The 26,731-nt window shown below is 43.6% G+C and overlaps 1 protein-coding gene across 2 annotated transcripts in view; it reads left to right on the top strand.

Moving 5' to 3' along the window:
* The window catches only part of NRK (Nik related kinase), a 96,505-nt gene that overhangs the window by 34,845 nt on the left and 34,929 nt on the right, over nt 1-26,731 (top strand). Inside the window, exons 4-17 of one of the 2 annotated variants that reach the window (XM_086756575.1) lie at nt 5,169-5,294; nt 6,073-6,183; nt 7,991-8,081; nt 9,962-10,092; nt 12,274-12,328; nt 14,516-14,594; nt 15,282-15,457; nt 17,236-17,308; nt 17,719-17,914; nt 18,782-18,946; nt 19,712-19,870; nt 22,528-22,680; nt 25,087-25,218; nt 26,046-26,113. In XM_086756575.1, the coding sequence (XP_086612701.1) occupies nt 5,169-5,294; nt 6,073-6,183; nt 7,991-8,081; nt 9,962-10,092; nt 12,274-12,328; nt 14,516-14,594; nt 15,282-15,457; nt 17,236-17,308; nt 17,719-17,914; nt 18,782-18,946; nt 19,712-19,870; nt 22,528-22,680; nt 25,087-25,218; nt 26,046-26,113 (1,715 nt within the window). Of the gene's footprint in view, nt 1-5,168; nt 5,295-6,072; nt 6,184-7,990; nt 8,082-9,961; nt 10,093-12,273; nt 12,329-14,515; nt 14,595-15,281; nt 15,458-17,235; nt 17,309-17,718; nt 17,915-18,781; nt 18,947-19,708; nt 19,871-22,527; nt 22,681-25,086; nt 25,219-26,045; nt 26,114-26,731 lie in introns of both variants that reach the window. The other variant, XM_086756574.1, reaches the window with a different exon arrangement.

Raw genomic sequence — 26,731 nt, forward strand, 5'->3', positions numbered from 1 at the left:
CGGAGTAGATGGGGTGGTTGAAGCTGACGCATTCCTGCTCTGCAGTTGCAGTAGGTAGGAGCATGGGTAGGGCTGAGGCTGATGCTGTACGTGTACAGGGCATCTCTGAGCTCAGTTCTCCTGTAAAATAGCTCTACTCTTCTTTGTAGCATTTGGTTACTGAAGCCTCTCTCAGCAGTACTGGTCCTAACTGTAATGTAGAAATCCTCTCAATCTGCAGAATTTCAGTGTCATAAATTCAGAGCCTGTCAAGGATTCGGCATTCCTCTGGCATTGTTAGTCTGCTCAGGTTTAAGTTATTTTCTGATCCTTTGGTGTTAAAAAGCTAGCTCAAGGCATTAAATAAAGTCTTTAAAATATTGAAATCCTCGTCTCCAATGTCCTGCCTATAAATTGCACCTGAGAGCAACATCTTGCATGGAGTTTGGCTTGTGAGAAATGGAAGCTGTCATAGTAAACCTGCTTGGGTGAGACAGGAGGCTCCCAGCCCCCATGGCCATTTTCATCTTTGGGTGGTTATATGATCTGATTAGCTCTGCACAGGAACAATTTTCTTAGGGAGTGAAAATTTCATAGGGTAGAAAATAGGAAGATTAAAAAAATAAAATCGAGACAAATGCAGAGATTTTTCCCTTCACTCATCTCCAAAAAAAGTGGAGAAGAGCTGAATGCCTGGATCGGCCTTGTGATTTGTGTGGCTGCTTAGAGGACTCTCCGGTTCAAGCCTCTAGTAGATCTCTCTCATACAAAGTGGGGAAATTCCAGTGGCTGAGTTTGACAGAGCCCTGTCCCAGTGTAGGATGGCAGTAGTTTGGTCACTAACCTGCTCGCTAACCTTGTCTCGGTTGGGAGAGGATAGGATTCAGCTAGGATATCTCGTCTCCTACGGGTCTGAGCTACTTCCTTGCTGCTTGGATATTCTGCAGTGGGTTTCTCTCCACCAGCATCATGTCTTCATCACCAGAAAATCCAGCCTAAGAAGTTTTTCAGCTACCGTTTCATCAAAACCAGTACTTTTCTGCCAAAAGATTGTTTCACCAAATCTACGGGTTTTTTTTCAATAAGTAAGTCATTTCATCAGAATTTTTTTTACAATGAGAGTGGTGAAGCACTGCAATAGGTTGCCCAGAGAGGTGGTGGATGCCCCATCCCTGGAAATGTTCAAGGCCAGGTTGGACGGGGCTCTGAGCAACCTGATCTGGTTGGAGATGACCCTGCTCCTCGCAGGGGGGTTGGACTGGATGACCTTTGAAGGTCCCTTCTAACCCCAACTATGCTATGATTCTATGAAATTCCCTCACCAGCTCCAGCTGTGATTGTTCAGCTCAAAGATCTGAGGCACACCAAGAGCTGAGCAAATCTGTCCTTCACTGTCATGAGCTGCAGCCCCGGGCCGGTTTCTTAAGAGCAGCAGCAGGATGCTGCGGTCATTGCGGGATCCTCTGGACATCTGTCAGGAAGTGCTGCCGTGTGATGTTACGGGGGGAGCGGGGGGAGCCCTTTGAAATGGTTGAAGGGGAGCTGATGGCAACGTGCGCTCATGCGCCTCTCCACCCAGGCTCGCTTCCTGTTATCTGATGGTGCCAAGCAAGCAGAGAGCTTGCAAAGAGGTTGGTTTCTTGCTGCTTTTTTCTTCGGCTATCAGTGCAGGTGATCAAAGCTCTTCTGCAGCAGGTCATTCTCTCTCTGTCCTTGCTTTCACTCTTTCCAGATAACAAAATAGCATTTCAACGAGAAACTTGTCATTAGTACTACCCCAGTGCTAAGAGGCCTCTTGGTGGAGTATTTATCAGCTGATGATCTTTTTTCCATTTGAGGTCAGAGGCGTGTGCTTTCTAGTTCTTTGCTTCCTAATGTCATTGCAGATAGGCCCACATCTTCAAAAATAACCTTTGATCATGAACCTGTCATCTTCGTGGGTGCAGCCATCTGTGCCCAGAAACGCATTGGTTTGTGAAAGCAAACAGCTCTTTGCACCTGCACAGCTGCAAGCTTGTTTCCTTTTCTTAAGCAGCATCATTTATGAGAAGGTTTCTAGACCTCTGGGAGATGTGCCTGATGGTAACACTGACAAGGAGGGGCAGTGGAAAGTGGAAATCCCAAGCACATGCATGCACTGAGAAGCTGAGGGTGCTTCTGCCCCCATCACCCTGTTTGAAGGATGTTCATAGCACTGGGACTTGGGCAGTTCAGGTTCAATTCCTGGCTGGGCCTCAGACATGGCGTGTGGGGCAATTCCTAGCATTTACTTCTGCCTTTGTCCATGTGAAATAGAGTAATTTTTCCAAAATTCATTCCAGCACTGGGAAGACTGAGTGCTTTTTGTCTGTCAAATGCCTGCCTGCTGTCCTGTATAGCCCTTTCCCTTACAGACTGGCTGGTATTTGAAGTCACATCTGTCTTTGGAGGATGCAAGAGTTTGGCTCAGAGGGTTTCTGCCCAGCAGTGATGGAGCTCAGCGGGGAAACCCACTGTCCAGTCTAAGCTGTGTCTTCCCAAGGCACTTGTCCTGTACCTGAGTACTGTACAGCAGTGTGCAAGTGCAGGTCGCTGCCTCTTCGGGCAAGGATGGGCAAGGGAAAAAGAGGCAGCTGAGGCGGGGAGCAGGTTCCAGCCTTCTTCGTAAACAGATAAGGACATGAGATAAAGCCAGGAATTGGATTATCTTGCTGGTAATGGGAAAGGAGCATTACACGTGTGCAGCTACTCTTTGCTCTTGATGGTGGGTGTGGAAGAGCCTGCCTGGTATTCCAGCTGTGTTCACAGACACGTGCTTCTCTTTGTTTTAAAAACATGGAGGCGAGATTGCAGAGGAATAGTAAGTACTTGGATAAGAGCTGTGCCAGCACGGGGTTGTAACATCCAGTAAATGAACTGGGCAAAGGAGGAAATGCTGAAAAAGTGGCAACAGCTCTGAGGAAGTTGGTGAGATCTGCCAGCTCCCTGAGGGGAACTGTGTAAAAGCTGCCAGCTGGTGCTGAGGGCATAGCAGGGAAGCTTTTCAGTCGGGCTCTACCAATGCAAAGTTCATGCAGATGGACAGAGTTGAAAAAAAAAAAAAAAAAAACAACCAAAAACCAAACCCAAACCAAACCAAAAAAAAAAAAAAAGTGCTTGGTTGCCGTAGCAGAAGGAGTGGGCAGGATGCAGGAGGGACTGCAGGGAGAGGAAAGGAATTCTCCCTGTTTCTCCTGCTTTCTGCCCTGAAGATGTCCTACCAGAAGCCCATATCAGTGACAGGACCCTTGTGGTCGGGTCCAGGATGGTTCCATTTCCTTACTTGCTGCCTCCTCCTCCTCCTCACCTGCGTGTTTCCACCCTTTCACATGCACTGTTTGGAGTCCCAAAGGGAGTAGAGCCTTGTTTCCCCTCCCAGAAAATGTCAGCACAGGCTCTTGGCGCACTTTGGTTGTGGCCTGGCCACATGCAGAGAGAAATAGGACCTGGCTCCTGGAGGATTTCCTGCATGCCGTCTGGGAGACAGCTCTGATTTCTCTTGGAAACTCCAGATGCTGCACCAGGCTCCTCTGTACCCTCTTTAATGAAGTCATACAACACCCAGGGCTGTATCAAGCTGAGGATTAAGGGTCCTCCGTTCTCCTTAAAAGCAAACAAAAGAAAAATGAAATTTCTAGTGTAATGTGTGCAGCTTGAGAGCCTGTGTTCAACAAAGGGGCTGTACTGAAACCTAAAATAGCTCATTTTCCTTCAAGTGGAGTTATTTTACATTTCCCATTTCCTAAAGCTTAAGACAATTAGGCTTTGGTCTGGTAACGTGTCTCCTGTGGATTGATGTTACTGGGGGAAACTTATCGGTCCCTTCTGTTCTGGGGGGAATGACTTTTGCGGGGTCGACGCATCCTATGCATATGCGTGGGGGAATTTGGCTTCAGCCTGTCAGGCTTTAATGTCTTGCTGCAGGTAGAAAAGACAATGCAGCGGGTTTTGTAAGCAGTCTGTTGTGATGCTTAAAGGAATGCTTGGATGGCAAAGCTACTGGAAAATAGTGGAGGAGGGCAGCAAAGTGTCCTGTGGGGCTGAGCTGTTCTTGCTGCCTCTTTTTTTTCCCTTCAGCTAGTGAGTGCTGACTGGGATGTTTTGCAGCAAGGTAAATTAATTTTCAGCTTTGTCATACTCCTTTTAACCGATACAAGGATACCTTGCAGCACCGCTCATTTCCTATTAAAGCAAATAAGAGAGCAAAATCCACATGTGCTTCACTGGGTATTGTGCACCGTTTCTCTTGGTGCCAGTGTAGCACACGAGCTCCCTCTGAGCGGACCTCTTCAAATCAGGCAGTTCTCTCTGAAAAAGGGTATTTCCTTCTAATGTAATTGTTAAAAGTTGTGTTTCTGTTAGTTGTCTTGTGGATGGGGCTGTACTGGGCAGAAGAGAATGTCTTCCCTGAAGAGACAAAGTTGGTGGGGAAGCAGATCTGGCTGGTGCCTGGGGTGTGCTAGCCCCCAGCACCCCAGAGACTTAACTGATGGCATGGTGTTAGGAGTGGGGGAAAAAACTGCACGGTCCAGGTGGGTTAGCCTCTCAGCTGGAAGGATGGAGCCAATCCTCACCTTGCGCTGGTTCTGGAGTTTGATTTGTGAGGAGTCACCTCATTCTTGGCTTTGACTTCCTCCCAGCAAGACCCTCCATGGGACGGGGCAGACAAATTGACTGATGTGTGCACTAAGTGGTTTTCCAAGTATTTGAGTAATGGGGAGTGTTAGGAATATTTTTATTTTCATCTGAGTCTGGTGAATTCCTCCAAGATCGAATTAGTGCATACAGAAACCACAAATGGGGGAGTAATAGGTCCTGTCTAAGCCCCCTGAGGAGACAATATGAGATTGTTGAGCCCAAATTGGGCCATTCTTTAGGTCAAACCCTAGCAATTCATTGTTTTGGACCAGTGGATCAGGGTGCTTCAGTTTAAGAGCCTGTCCTTCAGTCGCAGTCTCATCATCACAGGATGACTCAGATTGGAGGGAGCCTCAGGAGATCTCTGGTCCAACATCCTGCTCAAAGCAGGGTCAGCCATGGGATCAAACCAGGTTGCTCAGGGCTGGTTCCGGCTGGGTGTTGAAAGCCTCCAAAGACAGAGGCTGCCCAGCAGTGCTGGAGCTCGGTGATTTCTGGTCACCTAAGGAGCCTTCTGCTGTCTTTTGCTACAGAATGAAGAGGAGGAAATCAAGCTGGAGATAAATATGCTAAAAAAGTACTCCCATCACCGGAATATTGCTACATATTATGGTGCATTCGTAAAGAAAAGTCCTGCAGGACAAGATGATCAGCTTTGGGTAAGTGTTCAGCATCATTTCTGTTCATCAGATTTACAGCTTCTTTCTTTAGAGCTCCAATATGCTTGGCTTGGACTCTGTCTCAGTGAAACTCTGAAGTCACTATTCTGAGGAATAACACAAATAAGAGAAAAATTTCTCCTCCCTACACATCTTCCATCCCCTATGATTTCCTTTGAGGATAGACATAAAGTACGTTATGATACTTGTGACTTGTGCTGTCATTCTGATTTGTTGTTTGAGCTTTTTTTTTTCCAAATTAAACATTTCTGTAATTATTTTTTTTAAACAAAAGTGAAAGAGAGGTTGCCCTCTTTCCCTCCATCTCCTTTTTCTTGTTGCTTTCCTCTCCTGTTTTTTCAGTTGGAAAATTAAGGAGGGAATAGAGGAATTGGCAATAAAGCAAAGAAGAAAAATGAATCCTCCATTTTTTTTTTGGCTGCAAGATTTTTGAAGCTCTGCAGCAAAATGAGAAATTTCAGATTTTGAAAAAATTTCCATGTTTTTCAGTGCTATTAGCTCTTGGTTTTCTGATTTTGTAGTTTCTGGGGGGAAAAAAAAAGTACCCATAAGCTGCAGTAGGAGGGGAGTACTACTGAGGTTTTTTATTTATTCAGCAATATATGTGATTCAGGAAATGAGTTTTTGTATCGCTTGGCATCCGGGAAGGTCGTGTGTAGTTTGCCACACCTTGATTTTGGTGGAGCGGGTGTTTGCAGGTGGTGTCTCTGCTGGCACCCTGTCAGTCCTGTGGTAAAGGTGTGTTGTCTTCCTGCAGTTGGTGATGGAGTACTGTGGTGCGGGCTCTGTCACTGACCTGGTGAAGAAGACAAAAGGGAACTGTTTCAAGGAAGATTGGATTGCGTACATCTGCAGAGAAGTTCTCAGGGTGAGTCATGCCAACGGAACTTTGTTGCTCATTTGCAACAAGAAGGCCTTTCCAAGCCCTTGGTCACTAACATAGGTCACTAATGAGCGTTATTGTTTAAAGGTTTTGATCCATGGGACTCATGGGCTGTGGTCCTTGAGTTCAGAAGAGCCCAAAGAGCCAGCATGATGGCTGCTTTACATCCCATATTATTGTAGGTAATCCCATTTTCTGTATGAAGAACAGAAAATTCCTGTTTCCTGTGGCAAGTAGCCGTCTTCTGGAAGTCCAGATTCTGGGCATCTAGAAAATAAATTGTTTTCAGTAAGTCTGTGCTCCACATCAGGAGATCTTACTGCTCATTACTTCAGCTGTTCATGCTGCGTAAGATCTTTGTGTTCGTAACTCCTTTACCTGCACACACTCAGGGCCCTCTTTTCCATGCTATTGGAAGCAGTATTGACTAAACAGCATTCCAGAATCTTAAAGGTGGCCCTGCTGGGGCAGTATTCCCCAAGACAATTCTTGGGGCTATATTTCATTCCTATGGCTTTTTTTCTTCCCACCCCACCCCTGCCCCGCCCCGGAAAGTACAGAGGATAAAACAATTCCCAAGTGTAATTGAGTGAACTAGCCTGGAAAAAAAATGTTGGAACCTGTCATTCTAAATTCAAAACCCATTACAGAGTTACTGATCCATCTTCCTTGTAATAGAGTTTTACTTCTTTTCTAAATAATGGTAAGATAAATGTGTATTCTGGGAGCTGGGATTCAAATGGCATGCCAAAGTAATGCTTGAATAGGAGTAAATCTTTGCTTCTTGGGCAGAGTAGTTGGGAAGCATGCTCAGCAGAGAACACTGGCCATCTTACAAGGATTTGGCATTAGGCTGCAGATTGTAATAACTATAGCTGGAGAGCATGGGGAGACCTCTTCCATGAAAAAAAAAAATCTTAGTGGCCTGGTGAGGTTGCTCTTCATTTGTGTGACTGTATTATATCTACTGAAGCAATTGTTGTTAAAATATTTGGTTTATGCTCATGCAACTGAAAACCACAACAGCATGCTGGTGTAAAATGAGATTGGATTTAGTCATGCTTGTTTCAATGCAGAATGACACAGTTGCATGTGGATTGACAATGTTTCCTTCTGGAAAATTTAGAAGCTGGGTGGATGCTCTGTTTGAAGTTATTAACATTACAGAGGCTAAGCGTTTTGGGTGAAACATCCCTTGGCTTACTGGAATGTGTTGTTTCAGTCTGTTCCTTTGTATCTATGCTCATTTAACCATGGACAGTTTTGGAACGAAGGAGGAGACAGAATATTACAAATATTATCTGAGTGAAAACAATACTTGCTGCACTCAAAAAGAGGTCTGACATGGTATTTTGAACTTTCTGTGACCCATTTACCATTGAGTAGGGTTTTGCTGAATGCAGCTGTGGCCAGCCAGCAGCTGTCTCAGGTCCTCATACAGAGCATTCTGCATTACTCTTGTCTTCGTTTGTTTGCTTTTAACACAGAGCACAAGGAAGCATCCCTTGATTCTGAGACAGAATATTAAATATTGTTACCTTGTTCTCGTCACACTTGACTTCAGAAAGGCTCCTCTACTGTCAGGCCTCTGGGTGAAGGAGACAATCAAATTTGCAGTCGCTGTCCTCTCTCCTCCCCAAAATTGGGGTCTTCATCTTCAAGTTGCTAATACCACCTAAAAGGCTTTCCCTGTGAATAAAGCCTGAGAAGAGTAAAAGTGTGAAAAGGCAACAATGCCACACTCATGATAATGATAAGAAGAAAGAATAAGGAAAGTCTGGTTTTCTTTTAGGGCTTGGCACATCTTCATGCTCACCATGTCATCCATCGAGATATTAAAGGACAGAATGTTCTTCTCACAGAAAATGCAGAAGTAAAACTGGGTAAGTTTCCTTAAATGCATGCTAGAAACCTGTTTGGAAAAATCTAAGATTTCCATCTTGTCTTGGAAACACCCTTCAGTAACCTAAGAGCAACAAATATGCCAAGTAGCATTCATTAACGCTTGTGTTTATAAGGTGTCTGTCATGTAGAAAGAGCTGAAAACGTGACATGTTCTGCAAGGATGTCACTCACAGGCTGTGGGGAATACAGCTACTTCTGGGCAGTCGAAGACAGGACCTGTCTAGTAAGTCACAGCACCATCAAGCCTTCCCAGCAGATCCTGACATGTGAAGTCTTCCAAAATAAAAAAGTTGGGGGAATAAATTATGCTAATTCCTTTCATATTTTGGGAAGACATCACAGCGAACACATGACAGTGATTTAAAAGAGCGGTCTCAAGGAGAGCACTTCTCTTATTTGGGATGATCTTTATGCTCCCTCTCTCTTTAACTGAAGGAATTCACTGTAAAATTGGAGAGCAAAAATAATGAACATGGCCTTTGGATGTGGGGTAGGATGTTTGGCTGGAGCAAGTGAAAATAAGTAGTTTAAATCTCATGGTTTAACCTCATGGTGAAATCTTGGCTTCGCTGAAGTCAAAGGGAGTTTTGCTGTTGTGTTAAATGAAGACAAGATTTTGCTTGTAGTCTCTACAAGATAATGTACTGTTTTTCAGCTGTTGCAAGATGCGGGGTTGTGTGTGCTTATGGTCTTGTATAGTTACTAGTCCTACCATTCTTCATATAACTGACAAGAAAGTTAAACCTTTCTCACTCTGGATAAAGATAAAACACATCTACTAAGCAGAACAATTAAAAACCAAAACCAAACACCAAACAAATACAAAACCAGAGTTGTTTCCAGAGAGATTTAGCTTTTGTGTCTTAAAGTAAGAAGCTAGCAACCCAAGAGGTCCACAGTCCAGTTCCATTCCACTTCAGTGGAACCCATAAGAAGCATGGAACGCATGATGATCCCAAAGGTCAGGTCCAACTTAACTGTTGGAGGAGGTTTGCTAAACAAGCACATTAAATTATAGTGGTACAAATGATTGTGGTTTGGAGATGATCTGAAATGAGATAATGTAAGTGAGAAAATCTGCTTCTTAGTGGTGACCATAGGGCTATCTCCTTTCAGTCCTTTCTTTTCCCTTTTATTTTGTCTTCTCTGTGAATAACACTCAAGTGCTATGCCCAGTGGATCCAATTAGTGTGTCTTAGAGGTTTTTTCAAAGAAAAATACAATCACATAATTATTGGTTGTGTGGACCCTTCTTTGTATCGGAACAAAACCATTTTGCTATACAATCCTGATGAAAGTAACACCCTTTTCAGCACAAAGAGCACCACACAATTCTCTCATTGTAATGAGTCTAAGATCAGAATAAACTAGTATACTCTCCAGCTTGTTGTAAGATAGTGTATGAATGTAGAGAAGGAGTTATTCCAGACACCTCAAAATGAAGTGATATGATAGTTCTTTCCAGCTTTCACAAATGGTTTTATTAGACACATCCAAATTTGCCTTTTCTGTAGATAGTATTTTTCCTTTCAAATACTAGTTAAAGACCTGGAGTCCTACTCGATGTAGCATTTAGATTAAGCATAAATTATTGTGTAATTACGCTCTTCCTAGAGCAGCTGATGTCTGCTGTAACCTGCCTGGCAGACTTAGCATGCCATTTATTTGATCCTTCTGCCAAAAAGAAAAAAAAAAGGCAATTAAATTTCGACTATTGGAGATGATGTACTGGAGGAACTCAGATTTGATATGCATTGTAGCCCAAAGGTTTGGTATCTGAACAGTATGAAAGTAACCAAGCAAATGCTCTGGGGATACAACTCTCCATTAATTTCTTTACCTCTGCTTCGCTTTTCAGTGGATTTTGGTGTAAGCGCTCAACTGGATAGGACTATAGGGAGAAGAAACACATTTATTGGCACACCATACTGGATGGCACCTGAGGTCATTGCTTGTGAGGAGAACCCAGACTCTACATACGATTACAGAGTAAGTGTTCCAACTCTGCATAAGGTAATGTGGTTTTGTTTAGTGAGGCGGGTCTAAGGTAGCAAAACATGCAGGTTATTGCTGAAATCTTGCTCAAGTACTGCATTTGAAAAGTTCAAACTTCCCTCCTTTTAAACCACAGTAATAATTTTAGCTGTACAAATAGACCTTCTGTGCTGCACTGGCACAGTGAGGTCACATTGTGTGAGTGCCAGTCATGACCAAAGAATGTTCTTGGATTTTATTTTATTTTTCATACCATGTAAATCTTCCACTGAAACCTCAAGGAATTAGTCTCTTCATTCCCTCTGCCGAGTTGATTTCCTTTTCAGAATGTGTACTCTTCAGAAATTATAAGCATTAGGAACATGATCCCCTAATTCTTGAGGTTTCTTTGCCTTCAGTAATAATCATAGTTCATCTGCATGCATTTATGTCTGCTTCCGAATGGATTCTGCAGATGGTAGTTTAAAACTGATCAGCGGAGAGTTTTGGAAGCACTTATGGAGGCAGTGCCATGACTCAGAAGGTGACATGGGGCCAATCTTTACTACAGAGTTTTATAGCTGGTATGATAAGCAAAGTAGCAGGAAGCCACTCTGTAACTTCTTGCTGTTCCGGCTCTGATTAAAAAAGTGATAACAAATGAGTAAAAATATTTATGCTTAAATATGTATATATACACACATTGACCTTCACAAACACTGCTGTCATCCTCCCTTTTGCCTGTTTGCCTCTCATGCTTTGAAACTTCAAACCAAGATTCTTTGTAGCTGTGTTGTTTCTCCTGCTGTCACCAAAAGCTGCAGTACTACCCCTGGAACGCTTTTTAAATTTTCAGTTGTTTACTTAATAACAAGTCAAGATCTGGTTTCAAAATAGAGTGAGGTAGATTTAGGTTAGATATTAGGAAGAAATTTTTCACAATGAGGGTGGTAGAAGACTGGCAGAGGTTGCCCAGAGAGGTGGTGGATGCCCCATGCCTGGAAACGTTCAAGGCCAGGTTGGATGCGGCTCTGAGCAACCTGATCTGGTTGGAGATGTCCCTGCTCCTTGCATCTAGTCCTAGTTGGACTAGATGACCCTTGAAGGTCCCTTCCAACCATTCTATGGTTAGGGTTCCAATTTTATGGTTCTATGATCTCAAATTTATTAAATTCCCACCAGTTTCGTTGTCCAATCCCTCTGCAAACCATGATGCAAACTGGTTTTCAGCTTGCGTAAAGTGGTTCAGAGCAGCTGGGCTGAGAAGGCTTTGTGGGTCAAGTTAGATTTAGATAAAGTGCCAAGCTCGATGTGAGCAGCCATTCCTGTAATGGTAGATTGCTTCTAATCTTTGAAGGTTTGTCTTCTGTCACTCCCCTTTTAAAAGATAGTTTTAGAGAAGCCTTGCAATTTGGTTTGCTCATGTGCCTCTCATGTGGCAACATTTAGACACAAAAAGTAGTAAAATAATGCACATGATTAATCAAGTGGCAACGTGTGAAGCTTTTGCAGTCACTGGTCGTGTTTCTGATTTATCTTCCATCATCAAAACCCAGGCCTTAGCATCCAGATAAGCTGATAAAGGAAACTCTGCTCTAAGTTAACCGAGCTGAACAAACACTGCGGTGTAAATCTGACTGCGTGATTGTGCTCTCCTTTCATGTACCCAAAAACATGTGACTGGAGACTTTGTAGACAGAAAAAGTCAGACCCCAAGGCCTGACTATAATTTCTGTTCCATCAGTGTAGAAACTTAGCAGTGGCTGCTCCGAAAAAAGCATGAAGACCAATAATTTTTTTGACCGAGAGCATGAGGGCGAGGTACTGCTATGTCTCACTGCCTCATGAAAACACTTTTAAAAGGTTTAAGATGTATTTAAACAGTGCCTGATATGTTCTGGCTCTTCTTTTTTGGATGCAGAAAGTCTACATTTTGGGGCTGGCTGCTTAAATGATGAATCAGCTGTTCAGAGCTGCATGGGAAATGGGAAGCTTACGGCTATTAGCACTTCTCCTAAGCGCTCAGTTGGGACTGGGAGGGAGCTGGATGTATGCCACTCCAACAAAAACGACCTGATCCAGGAGAAATCTAGGGATACTGTAAAAAAACCCAAAGCCTAAAAGAAAACAACAACAACAACAACAAAAAAGCTTGAATGCTGCAAGATGCAATGTGCAATGTTTCTTTTCCTGCAGAGTGACCTGTGGTCTCTGGGAATCACTGCTATTGAGATGGCTGAAGGAGCTCCTCGTAAGTGATTTGGTATAAAGGTGGGGGTGTCTCTGCTCTGTGAACATGTTCTGTGTTAAAATAACTCCTGCTTGGCCAATGCACAGATGTAAAAAATTCTGGTTCTGGCTGTATCTTTAAAAATAATCTATTACTTTTTCTTGTCTGGGCTTTTTTGCTTTCCTTTTCCTTTTTGACCCTTTAAGTCTATATTTTGATTCCTTGCCCTCATTTCCTAGGGAAATAAAATTTTTTTTTCTTAGCGCTCTTGTTAGCATCACTTTGTTGATCAGTGCCTGTGGGTACAGCTAAGCAGAAGTGATTGACACATTAGCAGAAAAAATTGACAAGACTGGCTTTGTGTTTAGGTCACTGAAAAAAAAAATACAGCAGTGGGAGAAGCTAAGCCTGAAGGTTATGTTTTTATTCTGGGACTGACTGGATTCTGACAGGTTTTGGGATGAATACTGTTGTTTGCTGACGTAATGGCTTTGGTCCATGACCGTATTCTCAACCTGACAGCAGATTACCGTAGTTTTACAGCCTGCCCTCGCCTCCCCCTCGCTCCCCTGGTTAGCCTCTCGCAGCTGGTGGGCAGAGATCAGCAGCTGCAGTGTGGGTGCAAAGACCTCGTGCGTTTGCATTTCTGCAGAGGACCGGTCGCTTTGCACCAGCACTCGCAAAGCAGATGTGATGTGCTGGGATATCCGGTCACTGCTGAGAGCGCAGGAGATGAAATAAATTATACTCTGGCCTGAGCTGGAGAGCACGTAGGCTGTGTTTTCAAAAAGCACGCTTGGCTTTTCTCCCGTCAGACTTGGTTTTTAGCAGCGCTCAGGAGCCAGCTGGAGTTCAGGAGCACTTGCAGACACTGTGCTTCAGCCTAGCTGAGGCTTAGTCCTGAGACGTGAGTCCGTGGGGAGTTTTCTTTGAGAGGGACTTTGTAGCTTTGCATGCTAATTCCTCATGCCACTTATATTTGATGTTTTCAGTAGTTTTGGCAGGGAAATGCTGTGGATTATCTTCTGTTGCATTATGTTTTGTTTACTGTAGTACAACGATGTCTGGGACCCATAGCTAGAAACTAGAACTCGTCTGCCCCCTGTCCCCACTGTGTCATCTGCTTTTGAAAATATGAAGGAAAAAGTAAAAACTGGAACCCCAATTGGAGAAATGATGGCAGGTGGATGCAGGCAGGGGAATTAATAGAAGGCAGCAAATGCTTTACCAGATCACAGTCTTCTCACTTCTACTAGTTCTGTGATGCTGTAAGTCCGTTCTTGTTAAGAGAATCACATCTGTATATTATAAGAAGTCAGCCTCCATATGTTTCCTGTCAGTTGTCATTCAGTAGCTCTGTTTTGTGAAGGAAGACCTCTGACCTCCGATATTTCTCCGTGACAGATGGACAACACTCGTAATTCTGTACGAAATGCCTGGGATAGATGAGATATGATGGTATTTACTTTATTTGTAGCTTCAACTTTCCACAGCAGTAACACAGAAGAGAAGTACGCTGGGCTGGAGAGAAACCAGCATCTGAACGCATGAGTAGAATCTGTTGCAGATTGATAATGGTGCTCACACTCCCGAAACACAGAATAGATGAAATGTGTGCTTAGTCGTTACACTCCGTGCCAGTGGTGCAGTTTATGAGCTCTGTGCTTTGCATCAGGTTTTCTTCATCCTACATTTTCTCTTATGACATCAATGATGTAGCTGAGAGTTTGGTTAAAATTTAGCTTATCATTTATCTGAGCCATAAGCCAGTCATGAGAAACTGGGTAGGTATTTCAGTCCCAGCTTTAACTTCTATTTATGTGAAAACACCCTCTGCTGTATTAGGAGGTGAGCTTTTTTTATGTCCTTCTGAAGCTTTATGTATAAAAAGTACAAAGAAAGTTGTACTTGTCCCTGCCATGCAGCCTTTCTTTCAAATCTCTTTTAGCTGGCAGTAACAGCATGTTGTCGTGAAAGATTTCTGTGTTCTCAGAGGCTTTATTTCTTGGCTGTAGTGTGAATTTATTTGACTAACGGTGCAGTTCTGCAGCGGATGCTGTGCTTTTGGAAGTGGGAGTGTTTGTGGAGAACTGTTCCTCTCCGTCGGGAGAACCAGGCTCCTGGCCTGGCTGGGTCAGCGTGGTCAGTCTGTGGGAGGGACACGGGGGTGGACACGTACCCTTCAATAGCTTGTGGTTTCCTTTGCAGCACTGTGTGACATGCACCCCATGAGAGCACTCTTCCTCATCCCACGGAACCCACCCCCGAAGCTGAAATCCAGAAAATGGTAACAAGATGTGTAAAAACTGTATTTTTGCTGTGTTGAGCTGAGGAGGATTTTGAGCTGTCTTGTCTGGAAACAGTAATCTTGTTAAATCCTACAGTGATCTGTGAGATTTTTCCTAGGCTGGGTTAGGCCATGGGTGCAGATGTAGTTTACCTTTGGGAAGCAACACCTTTCTTTTGAACTCTGCCTCAACTGCTGTCATTGCGGTTGCTAAAGTTTGGCGTGAGTGGCTGATATCGCAGTTTAGGCCAGGCTTAGATGGTCTGCTTGGGGTCAGTGCTGTGTCAGAAGACTGCATGGACGTTGTGGGGCTAATGGCAATCACTGTGGCCTACAGAGAATTTGTTTGTATTTTAAATGAAATGTATAAAGAGAATCTTCACTGTCTCAGAAAGGTAAAGGCATTTTTGAAAGAGTTATGTTGACCACATTGTGGTTTTGTTGATCCATATGTAAATTCAGGGTAACCCCACCGAAAGGGCAGTCACTGGGGGAAGTTCCCCATCGTTCGCCCTCAGCACTGTGCTGGTCTCAAGAGAGACACTGGTGGCAAAACTCAAGTTGTCCTGCACAGTTCCAGTGCAAAAGGAAGCCTTGCGGAGTTAGTGCTTTCCATCACTCGGGGTAGTGCTTGGCATACAAGTTGAAAGTTATTATTATTTTCCTCCAATTATCTATCTTTTTCAGGTCAAAGAAATTCCTAAACTTTGTTGAAAGCTGCCTTGTAAAAAACTATTTGCATCGTCCGTCCACTGAAACCTTGCTTAAGCATTCTTTCATCCGAGACATGCAGAATGAACGGCACGTGCGCATCATGCTGAAAGACCACCTGGACAGGACCAGGAAGAAAAAAGGAGAAAAGGGTAACGTGGCAAAAACAAAACAAAAGGCACTGCAGAGAGTAGGTCCTCTTCCAGTTTTGGTACCAGAGTACAAGGTGGATGCAGCTGAAATACTGGAACCAGGAAAACTGTGACAAAGGATTGTCCTTGATAGCAGTGGGGTCGTTTTGAAGATCTCTGGTGAATCCCAAGTCCTTAATGATGTTTAAGTGCTAAAGTCTTTGGAGCCTGACTGACTCTGATTCACTGAGAGCAACCCTAGCACTAATGTGAGCAGAGAGTCCAAGTAAAGTCTAGTATCTAAGTATCTTGAGTATCTGAGTAGTACTCAGCAAGTGTTTCCTGGTCTCTTAGTTCATCTGTTTGTCCCCAATCCATTTAATTTACATGTTTCATCTCCATATAATTTTAGCTTGTGGGCAAACTTCTTTAGGGGCAGAAATGCTCTTCAAGTGTTTTGCAGTGGAGCGCACAAACGAGACCTCGCGAAGGCCTCCAAGGTCCAACAAAACACGAATGGGTATAGTGAATCATCATCTTCACAGAGTGGCTGAAGGAATAGAGAATCTGAGTTTGTTCCAAATGCTAGCCTTACGCTTCAGAGCAAAACCTGGAAGACGCAGTGCTGGAATGAGGATGATCCTTGTATAGATGCCTGTGCACAGCAGACTAAGCGCTGTGCAAAGTGGAGAGGGAGCTGTAGCCTGTTGGCCACAGATTTTCCCTGCCCTCTCTCTGCTCTTCCTCTTCTGTGTATTTTATACTGACAGGGGCACGGGAAAGATCAGGGACTATGAGGGCAAACTCTGAAAGCGCTGTACGGTTGGAAAGTGACTTATAAACTCCAAATATTGATTTGACAACAGGAGTATTTATGCCTAAAATGAAATTGCTGTTGCAGTGTAGATTTACTGACTCCAATAGTAGTTGCAAGTCCCGCCACCTCTTTCAGCTATGAATCTCAAAGCACGTTTGAATGGGAAGGTAGCAAGTTAGAGTTCCTCACAAATTCCCTTGAGGGGGTGAAAATGGAGTGATAACAATCACTTCTTGATAGATATTTATATTTTGACCTGAAAAAACACTATTTTTAGTCAAAGCTCCCCTGAAAGGGAGAACAGTGTGAAATTGCCAGAGTATACACTTCAAGAAAAATTTAAGTCCCATTTTAGCGTGCCGTAGAGCCAGGAATGTAGAATAGGACCAGTTTGAAATTATCCCTTAAAAGCTGCTTTCATATTAATCTTAAAGAGAACTTCACAAGCGTGGGTCAGCTTCTCTGAACCACTGTACTAAAACTAGCATTAATTTATTACCTCTGTTTCTTTTTCTAACTATTCCTTTTGATACAAAAGGAAACCTGGATTTACTGAAGGCCTCAGCTAAGCCATACAACAGGTATACGATAGCAGAGGACAGTCGAAGTCTTTTATGTTCTATCTGCATTTTTTTCTGAGAGCCTCTCTGCTGGTGTTGTTATGGGGGTTGGATTTCTCTGTGGGTTTAGCCTAATTTATTTCAGATTAAGGAAATAGGTTAGTTTTGCAAAACCGATACAGTCAGTCAAGGGAAAAGGTGGGAGTGTGTAAAGGAGCTGCCCTGAAACTTTGTCTGAACTAGATTTTGAATTATGTACGTGGATATCCTACCTCCCCTCAGCCTCCCAGTGCAACCTGTGGCTTTTCAATTCCTGCTGAGCTACACGTAGTTCAGGTTGAGTGCTCAGAAACAAAGTTCAAGATTGTATCTTAAATAACAGCATCCTCCACTGGAGTTTGTTTATTGTTCTCTTTTTTTAGAAGAAACGGACTATGATTACAGTGGAAGTGAGGAGGAAGATGATGAGCTGAATGAAGATGAAGGAGAACCAAGGTTAATTTTATTACTGGAACAGAAATTTTGACTGCCCAAGCTGTTCTCGTTGAAGGCAGCCCTCTTCAGCCAGAATGGCTTTCTTAACTTGCTCTGAATCCTTATCTCCTGTATCCTCTCTGGTAGCTTTAACAGTTTTGTAGCTATCAAATGTAACCGCTGAGTGTAAGAGGTCCGTAGTAAGCTGCTTCTTGGTTCCCTTGCAATAGGGAGGAAACTTTCAATTGAAGAACCCAATAATCAGCTTCAGGCTGGTTTGTAGCACAGTAAGTGCGGATGCGTAGTCAGCTCGCTGGAGATTTATCGGAACCTCTTAATTTGCTAACAGGACAACAAGCAATTCCCAGTGCACCTTTTGTTCTCTCTTTAATGTTATGTTTAGTCATGTAGAACTCTCCTCTTTGTTTCAGCTCCATAGTTAATCTCCCGGGGGAGTCAACTCTCCGTCGTGAATTTCTGAGGCTGCAACAGGAGAACAAAAACCGTTCTGACCCTCATCGCCAGCAGCAGCAGCTGAAGGACCAGGAGAAATACAAGAAGCAGCTGCTGACAGAGCGGCAGAAACGGATCGAGCAGCAGAAAGAGCAGAGGAGGAGGCTGGAGGATGTAGGGACTGGCTTGTATTGTTGTCCTGTGTCTCATCACAAATAAAAACTGCCTGTATAGAGTAGGCTTTGAAAGGCAAGAAGGATGTGTTAACTTGTCAGCAGAACCTGGGTTGTAGTCTTTAGCCTTGGGAGAACTGTGTCACTTTTGAACACAATCATTTAAAATTATTTCAAATCCTTTTCCTGCTGACAACCTGCCCCTCCGCTTTGGGAGAGGAAGAGGAAGGGCATTTTGCTGGAATTTGTTTGATGGTGGAAGCCCAGGCAGGTGGGATGAGAGATACTGATTTCTTTCTCGTGTGTGTTGCCCAATTTGGGGTCTGTTTGTCTGATCCAGAGTCCTGGCCCTGCTTCTGTTTAAGATGTTACAAGATAGCCGCTGCCTGTTCAGCTGTCTGATGCACTGTGGTGTTGGAGGCATTGCTAAATCGCCAGTATGTCTCTTCTCATGAGCATCTGATGAAATTCAAGCATTGTGCAAACACTTGGAGCTGGCATTTGTGAAGCACAGTGCTGCTCCAGCAAAATGAGGGGACTCTGGAAAAACCCTTCCTTCTCGAAACAACGGGAAGACATTTGTCATTAGATTAGCTGTCAGCCGTCACAGAGATCTCGCCTGCCTGCTTAAATGAATGGCAGATCTGCCCTCGGCTGCCAAAAGGGCAAAGGTTTCACTTCGGGTTTGGCAGTCATAGTGGTGGCAGCTCGTGGCTGTCGGCTGCTGCTGCGCAGCGCATAGAGTATCCCCTGCTAGAGACTGTGTAGCAGGAAAACAGGCCTTGTGATTAATGAGCACTGGCATAAGTAATTGGTGGGTACAAAAGTAAAGTAAAATAAGCGGTGTTACTCCCTGGCTCTCTTCCAGCACCAGCGGCGAGAGCAGGAGCTACGAAGGCAGCAGGAGTGTGAGCAGAGGTGGCCAGAGGCCAAGGCCATTGAGAGGAAAGAGGAGAGCTGTAAAGAAGACAAAAGGGCTGTGGAAGATGAACGGTTCATAGCAGATGGACAGAGGAAACCAGAAAAGAAGCAGGTATGAAAAAAATGTTTACTGACAGAAATTCACAGCTCCCTGTTCCTGTAGCTGATGTCTTCCTCAGTTCCCTGAGCGTGTTCGCGTCTTCTGAGTCACAGACCAGTGAGGGACTTTTTAAATGCATTTACTGCCTCTTGTTCTCAGATTCAGCCTTCTCTTGAGTTAACTTACCTGTTACTGAGTCATCCTCTTAATCTACAGCAGTGACACTGCCTCTCCCACTTCCGTCCCTGCTATTTCTCTGTGCTGAAATGGTCTTCAGTCACTTCAGTCCGATTTAAAATATCTTTACCCTGAAAGCTTACAGCATCAGATCAACCTAAGCTTAAACCTCCATATTCCAGCTTCTGTTCGGGTTGTAACCAGGACTGTTTCTTTTTCACAAATAAAAATGGAGCAGATGTTAATTTTAAAGCTGGAGTCTCATTGTTAAGTCTGGCACCTTGGCCACAATGTTTTTCTAATGTTAAGTAGCAAACTGATTTGTAATCACAGAGAAGCATGGAATGTTTGATTAAAGCCCTCTGGTTTTAGGAGAAGTAAGAAGAAAAAATAGTATTTTCTGATGTGCTGTCTCAAAAGCCAAACACAGAGCATTTGGGGTCACTTTATGCTTCCTGTTGCTCGGGTTTGTGGCTTTTCTGTCAGCCCTGCTGGAATTGTGTTTGCTTTGTTCTTTGAAAAACCAGTATTTCCAGTGGTCAGCTTGGTTGTCCTGCAAGGCATTGTTCTCTCTGAAACTCATCACTCTGCTTTCAGAAGGTGGAAGATGTGCAGCACAACAGGAAGGTGCATCGAACTCTCCCCAAAGATCAGACACAGCTGCTGTCTCTCCAGCATGACCACAAGCAGAAGAAGAAGGAGCCTTCCAAGGGTTCAAGTTCAGCAGTGCATCCTCCATCAAGCAGCACAAGCAGAGAGGTACCGTCTTGGCCAATGTAGTTTTTTGGTGCTTTCCAGTTTACAATGCTGTGATAATGCTGAAGCAGAGAACAGACTGATTTTTAAACCTAAATCAAGGGAGTTTGACCCTTGTCTTACCGCACACTTATGCTGTAGTAAAGCCTTAGGTTTCCACTAATGTAGAGGATAAGAGAAACGAGTTTGCTTTGTCACTTCTTCTCGAGTTCAGAGAAGGGTTCCAATGGTGAGTGGCAAAGCAAGGTCCTTCTGGACCAGATGTCATTCCCTTGTCTTCCAAAGAGGAATGAGTTAAGGTAGTACTATCTGAGGTTTAACAGATGTCTTTGCCTGATTTTAGGGTTTACCAGATTGACCCAGACACAGAACAGCATCATGCCTCCCAAGCAGAGACCTCTGTGCCCCAATGCCATGCCTTTTCTTGTTCTTTGTCTCCCAGGATTTTAGGTAGATAAGATTGGATGGGTCAGGGGCAGGCCACGTATAGTCCTTGATTAAGAGTTGTAATGCATTTCACTCTTTTGCTAACTCTGGAAGTATTTTTGCCCACCAACTTGTTCTGCTTACTGTTATCGTATTGTGAAAAGCTGTGGGTCCATTTCACATATGTTCTCTCATCATTCCTAGCACACTTACTTTTCCTTTTGATTTAATCCCAGCTTATGAGCCCAGTTCTACAGCTGGTGCGGTTTGTTGTGTTACTAAAGTCTGGGTCGATGTCAAAAATGTCAGCAACTCACAGGTGCCTCCTTGGGTTGCTGTGTCTAAGTAGAATAGTGGATGTGATGGTCTCTGCATTCAGGGCAAAGCATCTTCACAAAATACCCAAGCAAAGGCATGAGGAGAGCTCATGCACATACATGTATGTAGGAGGAATGCAGAGCGCTGCTTCTTAACATCTTGTTGCAATCCTTAAGCCAGTGCCCTCTTTGTCACCTCTTCGTGTGTGTGCATGGCTGCGTGCATGCTGCAACTGCTTCCCTTAGCTGAAATTTTCAATATTGATAGACAGTTACATGAAACTGCTAGGATGGTTGAAGTGATGAATTTTGATAACTGAATAGAGTCTGCAAACAGCTAGGCAGTGATGTGAAATCAGGAAAACAAAAGATATTAAGCTCTTTTGAGAATAGCAGTTTGTGAAAACAAGAGAATGATTCGATTTGTAGTAAAACTTAACTGTCAAAAAACAAGTGCCCTAGCTCCAAAGGCTTTATTGCATTGACTGATTAAACAGATTATTACTGAAATTTGAATTAACTCCTGCTGAAATCAGTATTTGTTTGATGGTGGAGGACTGAGTCTTATTCCAGCTGGGGAGTAAATTGGGTGTGGACAGAGAAGTAAGTTGCTTTTGCTAAATACACAACATCAAAGTCAACATCAGCCTTGCCTTTGCTCAGCTTTCGGATGTGGAGAGAAAATGCAACTCGGTTGAGTTAATTTAACTTTCTTTCCTATTTCATTGTAGTTAGAAGTCGAAAGAACCACAAAATGTCGGCTTAAATACTTATCTCGCGTTTTGGCTTGTGTTTTGTAAATTACCCCTTTCTGGCAGAATGAAATGTATTATGGAATTTCGTGTGCAGTCACTGTTAACTTTTAATTTAGCGGTGAAATAAAATATCACGAATTGCAGATAAAGTGCTGCCTGCCTTTTAGGTTCACAGCACGAGGCTATTGTTGTTATGGCTACCATGATATGCTCTAGTTTTAAGAACAAATTATTCTACAGTATTACTTATTTAATCTCAGAACTTCTTGGAAGTCAAGGATCCTTCCACTAAAATCGTAATTGGTGGTAGAGGATTGCATTTTTTGGTTGAAGTCTGAGACTTCATAATTATGTCAGCAGTCATTACTGTTCACAACAATATAAAAATGCTTTATCATTTTGGCTGGTTTTACAGTGATAACTCAGTGAATTTGTTCTTGTTGATATTGATCTTTCCCAGTTTGTTGGCCAAAGAGATGCTAGTAGCTCTGCTGGGGGAGATCTACACAGGGATAAACAGATAAACAAAGCCTATTCAAGAACAAGTTTGCATGCTTTGTAGAGCTCAGTGGCATTTGCAGGACCAATTATTGATATACAAAACCTCTCCAGAATTGTTGTTGCATTGAGGCATTAAAAACAAACAAAAAAACCTCGAGTCCCCTCCAAGGCCTTGAGTTTAGTGTTTGGGGCCACAGAACCCTTTCTTGGCAGTTCCTTGTCTTTGCTGCACGTCTCATCGTGTCGCAGGCAGTCAGGGCACGTTTCCCCTCAGGTGTGCGGATGTGAGCCCGCTCTGTGCTGTGTCTGGTCCCACCGACACCAGAGGTAAATGCACCACGAAACAGGCTGCATGTTGACAAAGAGAAGTAAATACAGACCGATGATTCCTCCCGGCTAAAATCCCAGCCTGCAGCAAACAGGATGGCCTAGAATACTGCAGATGGCAACTCAGGCCCTTTTTCTTGCTGCAGTTTGGAAATTTGATGGAAAAGGAAGAGTTACAAATGGAGAGGCAGTAACAGTTCATATTGTACCAGGGCTGACCTCTCCCTGATGAAGAGGTCCATCAGCGTTGATGCATGCTGTGCTGCTGTTGGAGAACATCCAGGCTGCAAACCCTGAGGCTCAGTGTGCGACATGCTGCTTTTCTCCTTCTCAGGCCGAGGACCGAAAAAAGAAGTGTGACGGCATCCAGCCTTCCCTCCAGTGGCCAGCAGTGCTGGGGCACGAAGCCACGCCACACGCCAGGGTGGGATCTGGCAGCAGTTCCAGCCCTTGCACCCCCGCGCCACAGAGAGCTGTGTTAGTACAGGTACGGTGGTTCCTGAGCAGAACGGCGCATCGGGACTGCGTGTGAAGGGACTGTAAGCGTGTCTGAGCAAAAGAAGAACAAGACAGCAAGTAGAAATGGAATAAACTGCTCTAAGTGTGAGCACAGCTTATTTAAGCTGGAAGTCTCCACTTGCTTTGAAAACATGCAGTGGCAGGAATAATTTTACTGCCTTTACATTTCCCACAGCACTTTGTTCATGCATTTGTTCAGCCCCTCAACGAGGATATACAGTTAGAGCACTTGTTTTATTCTTGGCAGCTCTCAGTTTGTGCTGGACTCCCGGGTGGATGGATGTACAGTTTCAGATCCATCTCTCCAGTTGCCTCTGTGGGATTTAGCAAGTGGTACCCATGGCAGAGCGGCATTCGGATCAGGCTTAGGAGTTGTTTGTGTGTTGCTGTGTCATCTTGTGGCCTCTTTTCTTTGTGCATTGGATCTCGGACTCAAAGGGGGAAGATCAGACCACAGAGGAGGGTGGGTTAGTAGTTTTAACTCAGCTGCTTTCAGAGCATGTCATGCTGCCTCACCACCAAGCCCTAGCAGCAGAGTGGACTACCTGCGATTATGGGTTGTTACTGTGAGGTTAGGGTGTATTATCCCAAGCTTTTCTTAAGCTCATTGCTGGCCACTGAATTCTTGCTTGGCATGAGCTTCTGTTGAACATCCTGCATGGAAAATCATAGAGTCACAGAATGGTTTGGGTTGGAAGGGACCTTCAAAGGCCACCCAGTCCAACCCCCCTGCAGGGAGCAGGGACATCTCCAACCAGATCAGGTTGCTCAGAGCCGCATCCAACCTGGCCTTGAACGTTTCCAGGCATGGGGCATCCACCACCTCTCTGGGCAACCTGGGACAGTCTTTACCACCCTCATTGTGAAAAATTTCTTCCTGATAACTAATCTAAATCTATCTCCCTCTATTTTGAAACCAGATGTTGACTTGTTATTAAGTAAACAACTGAAAATTTAAAAAGCGTTCTAGGGGTAGTGGTGCAAACCACTTTTGGTGACAACGGGAGGAACAGCCAGGCTACACTTACATCATGATTCTGCCTCCCAGCAGAGGAGTGTTAGCGTGCCGGGGCACGGGCTCCCTCCCGACGTGGGGAGGATGTCAGCTCGTGGTGTTCCTGCTGGTTGTGAGTGTCTCCAGAGAGCCCTGGTCTTGCTTTGCATGGGAGATCTGACAAGATAAAGCATAAAGTGGTATAGCTTCAGACATTTCTTTAGTATTTTTTCTATTCCTGTAACTTCAAATTGGTTCTAGCATAACAACCCCTCAAGATGGGCCCAGCTCACACAGCATTTCCATGTGTTCTGTCTCGGTCTTGTGTCCAGGAGGATTTCTCATTTCAGGGAGGATCACTACATTCAGTTGATATTTTTAGCTCTCTGCTTTTCTTCCCCTTTGGAAGACGCTGGTGTAGTAGATCATTAGTGTGTAGAATTTAAGGGACCTTTCCTTCTTTTCTTTTCTTTTATCTTTTTTCCTTTTTTTTTTTTCTTTTAAATATGTAAAGAATCAGAGAACCAAATTTTGAGTGTTTTAGCCTGAGTTTTACACTGCTTGCTTGTTGTTCCCTTGGAATGAAGACTCCATAAGAAGTTATTTGATTTGCTTCCTGCCTCCCCACTCTGTGATGAGCACATTTGCTGTCCTAATGCTCCCATTTGGTACCTTTGAAGATATCTTTTAAACATAGGCAGTTGCCCTGGGAGCACCTGGACACGACTACCCCTGAGATGTAGTCTGAGCATAGTTTCTTATTTCTTTCTTACTGCATTTTCAAGTTTGATTTTTTTCCAGTAGTTGAAAAACCTGTTACAGAGGAGGGCCAGGGCACCCTCATAACCATTGGAGAGTTGAAAGCGCTTCCAGCTGGCAGTTTGTCTCCATTGACTCTCAGTTGATGGTGGGCTTGCAAAGACTGGTTTGGAAGTCAACATCTAACTTAGGGGAGGTGGGTTCCCTCAGTGATTATACTGTCTGACTTCTGAAATGGAAACATTGGTCAGGTTTGAATGAGATATACTTGCTCAACCATAATTTTTGCATCATCCAGTGAAGCAGTTTGCTGTGTGTTGCCAATGACCTGTTGGCTTCTCCATAAATTTAAGAAGGGAAGGTAAATGTACAGCATGGAGATTTTTATTATTTCTTTTTATTGTACTCTTCACATTGAAATACTGATGCCTAACATGCTCACATGCTGGAAATGAATAACTTAGTTCACAGTGAACAAGGTAAGCAGGGCTGTAGCCAAACACAATACTCTTTTTTACTAAAAATTTGATCTTGCAAACAGAACCATTGATATCTGTTGAGACTGGGACCTGTTATGTAGGCAGGGGAGTACAATTGAACACTTATTTCATTTGTTTCAAGTGTGAAAATTTCCGGGCTAGTAAGGATGTGTACCACAGCAGTTCACTGTCGGATATGGTGACGATGCCACTCAGCCCTGTGCAGGATGATGTATTCTGGAGCGTGAGTCAGAATGAAGAACAACCCCCAAAGGTATGTGAAACTCGACGTGTTTGGCACTGTCAGTGTTTGACAGCACTCCGCTCAGTTCCCCTGCGCTGTGTAGTGTCCATCCTCTGCACTTTATGAAACTCAGTGAAAATCTCATTGCTTGTACATTAACTGGGTCTCAGTAGTCTAGAGAGAAGATATGAATTTATAAGTGGGTCAGTGTTCAGAGTTTATGTGTAAGTGTATATATATATAATATCTGTGGGATCTGCGAAAATTCTTCTGTTGGACCAACTGTTTGTAGCTGTGCCTTTGGTTAAAAATCTGCTTTGTTGCAGAAAAGCTCATTAGTTTGTGCAATTCAGGTGGTGGTCTAGTTCTCTTTTTAACTGAATTTCTAAGAACTAGTAGAAGAATATTTGTATAGGGATGTGTATATGCGTGCATGCGTGTATTTATTTTATACTTCTGGGGAGATGGGTGCATGTCTCTCTCTTCCCTCAGCCCTTTGGTAGCAGCATAAGGTGATCCACCACCTTGGGAAAGCTGCATTAAGTGACTGCAGATGCGTTTCCCTGTCTGATTTAAATATTGACCAGGAACAATGCTGACTCTAAGGAAAGGTGCAAACCACTTGCAGTCTGCACCCTGATAGATTGCACAGGCTTGGAGCAAATGGGAAGCATCTGCTGCTGACTTGCAGCTTCCAGTGTTGGTATCATGGAAGACCTCTCCACAGGTCCCACTGAAGCATTATTCATTTATGTTGGTCAGTCTTATTTTTGCATTGATACAGGGTAAGTGTTAAGTTTATTAACTGACTCTAAAATATCAGTAGCAACCCTAAAACATTTCATTAAATCCTTAAGGTTCCAGAAAGGACAACCTCTAAATTTTACAGCAAGGATCAGCCTGCCCATCAGAAATGCCTTTCAAGGTAAGCTCTTAAGCATTTTATGCTTATAATAATGTTGATTTATTGTTAAGCAAATTTGTTAAAAACAAAGCCATAACCTCACCAAAACTGACGTGGATTCATACCTCATTTAGTAGCAGTTACAATTATTTTGTCTTTTTAGTCAGTTTATCCACAAAAATAAATAACCAAACTTCCTGGTCTTAAAACTGAATGAAGTATCTAAGCCAGCTTTCTTTTACTGATTAACATAACTGATTTAAAGTGAAACAAGCCTCTTGTGGATCTCCTCCTCCTTTTCGTGCAAAGTAGTTCTGTCTTCTTTTGAAAAGCAGTATTTTTAGTATGTAAGGGCTATTCCATCTGTAATAATTCCTGCAATAAGTTGTTTTTTTCGGTTCAGCCTGTTTGGCATGCTTGAGTGGGTTTCATGCAAGTTGTGCTCCCACCTCCTGGTCAACAGGCACCGTGTTGTGCAGTCATTTAACTTCTTGTGGCTTGGTGATGCTTTACTTTCCCTTCACCTTAGAGTAAGTGCTGCTGAAGGTGCAGGTTGTTTGAAATTCAAGCCTGCTGGCACTGGTGATGGCAGGTGGGAGTGATGCTGATCAGGGCTGCCTGGATGCTCTTGCAGATGCA

This window comes from Chlamydotis macqueenii, chromosome 11 (genome assembly GCF_036417535.1).
Source record: "Chlamydotis macqueenii isolate bChlMac1 chromosome 11, bChlMac1.mat, whole genome shotgun sequence".
Taxonomy (NCBI): domain Eukaryota; kingdom Metazoa; phylum Chordata; class Aves; order Otidiformes; family Otididae; genus Chlamydotis; species Chlamydotis macqueenii.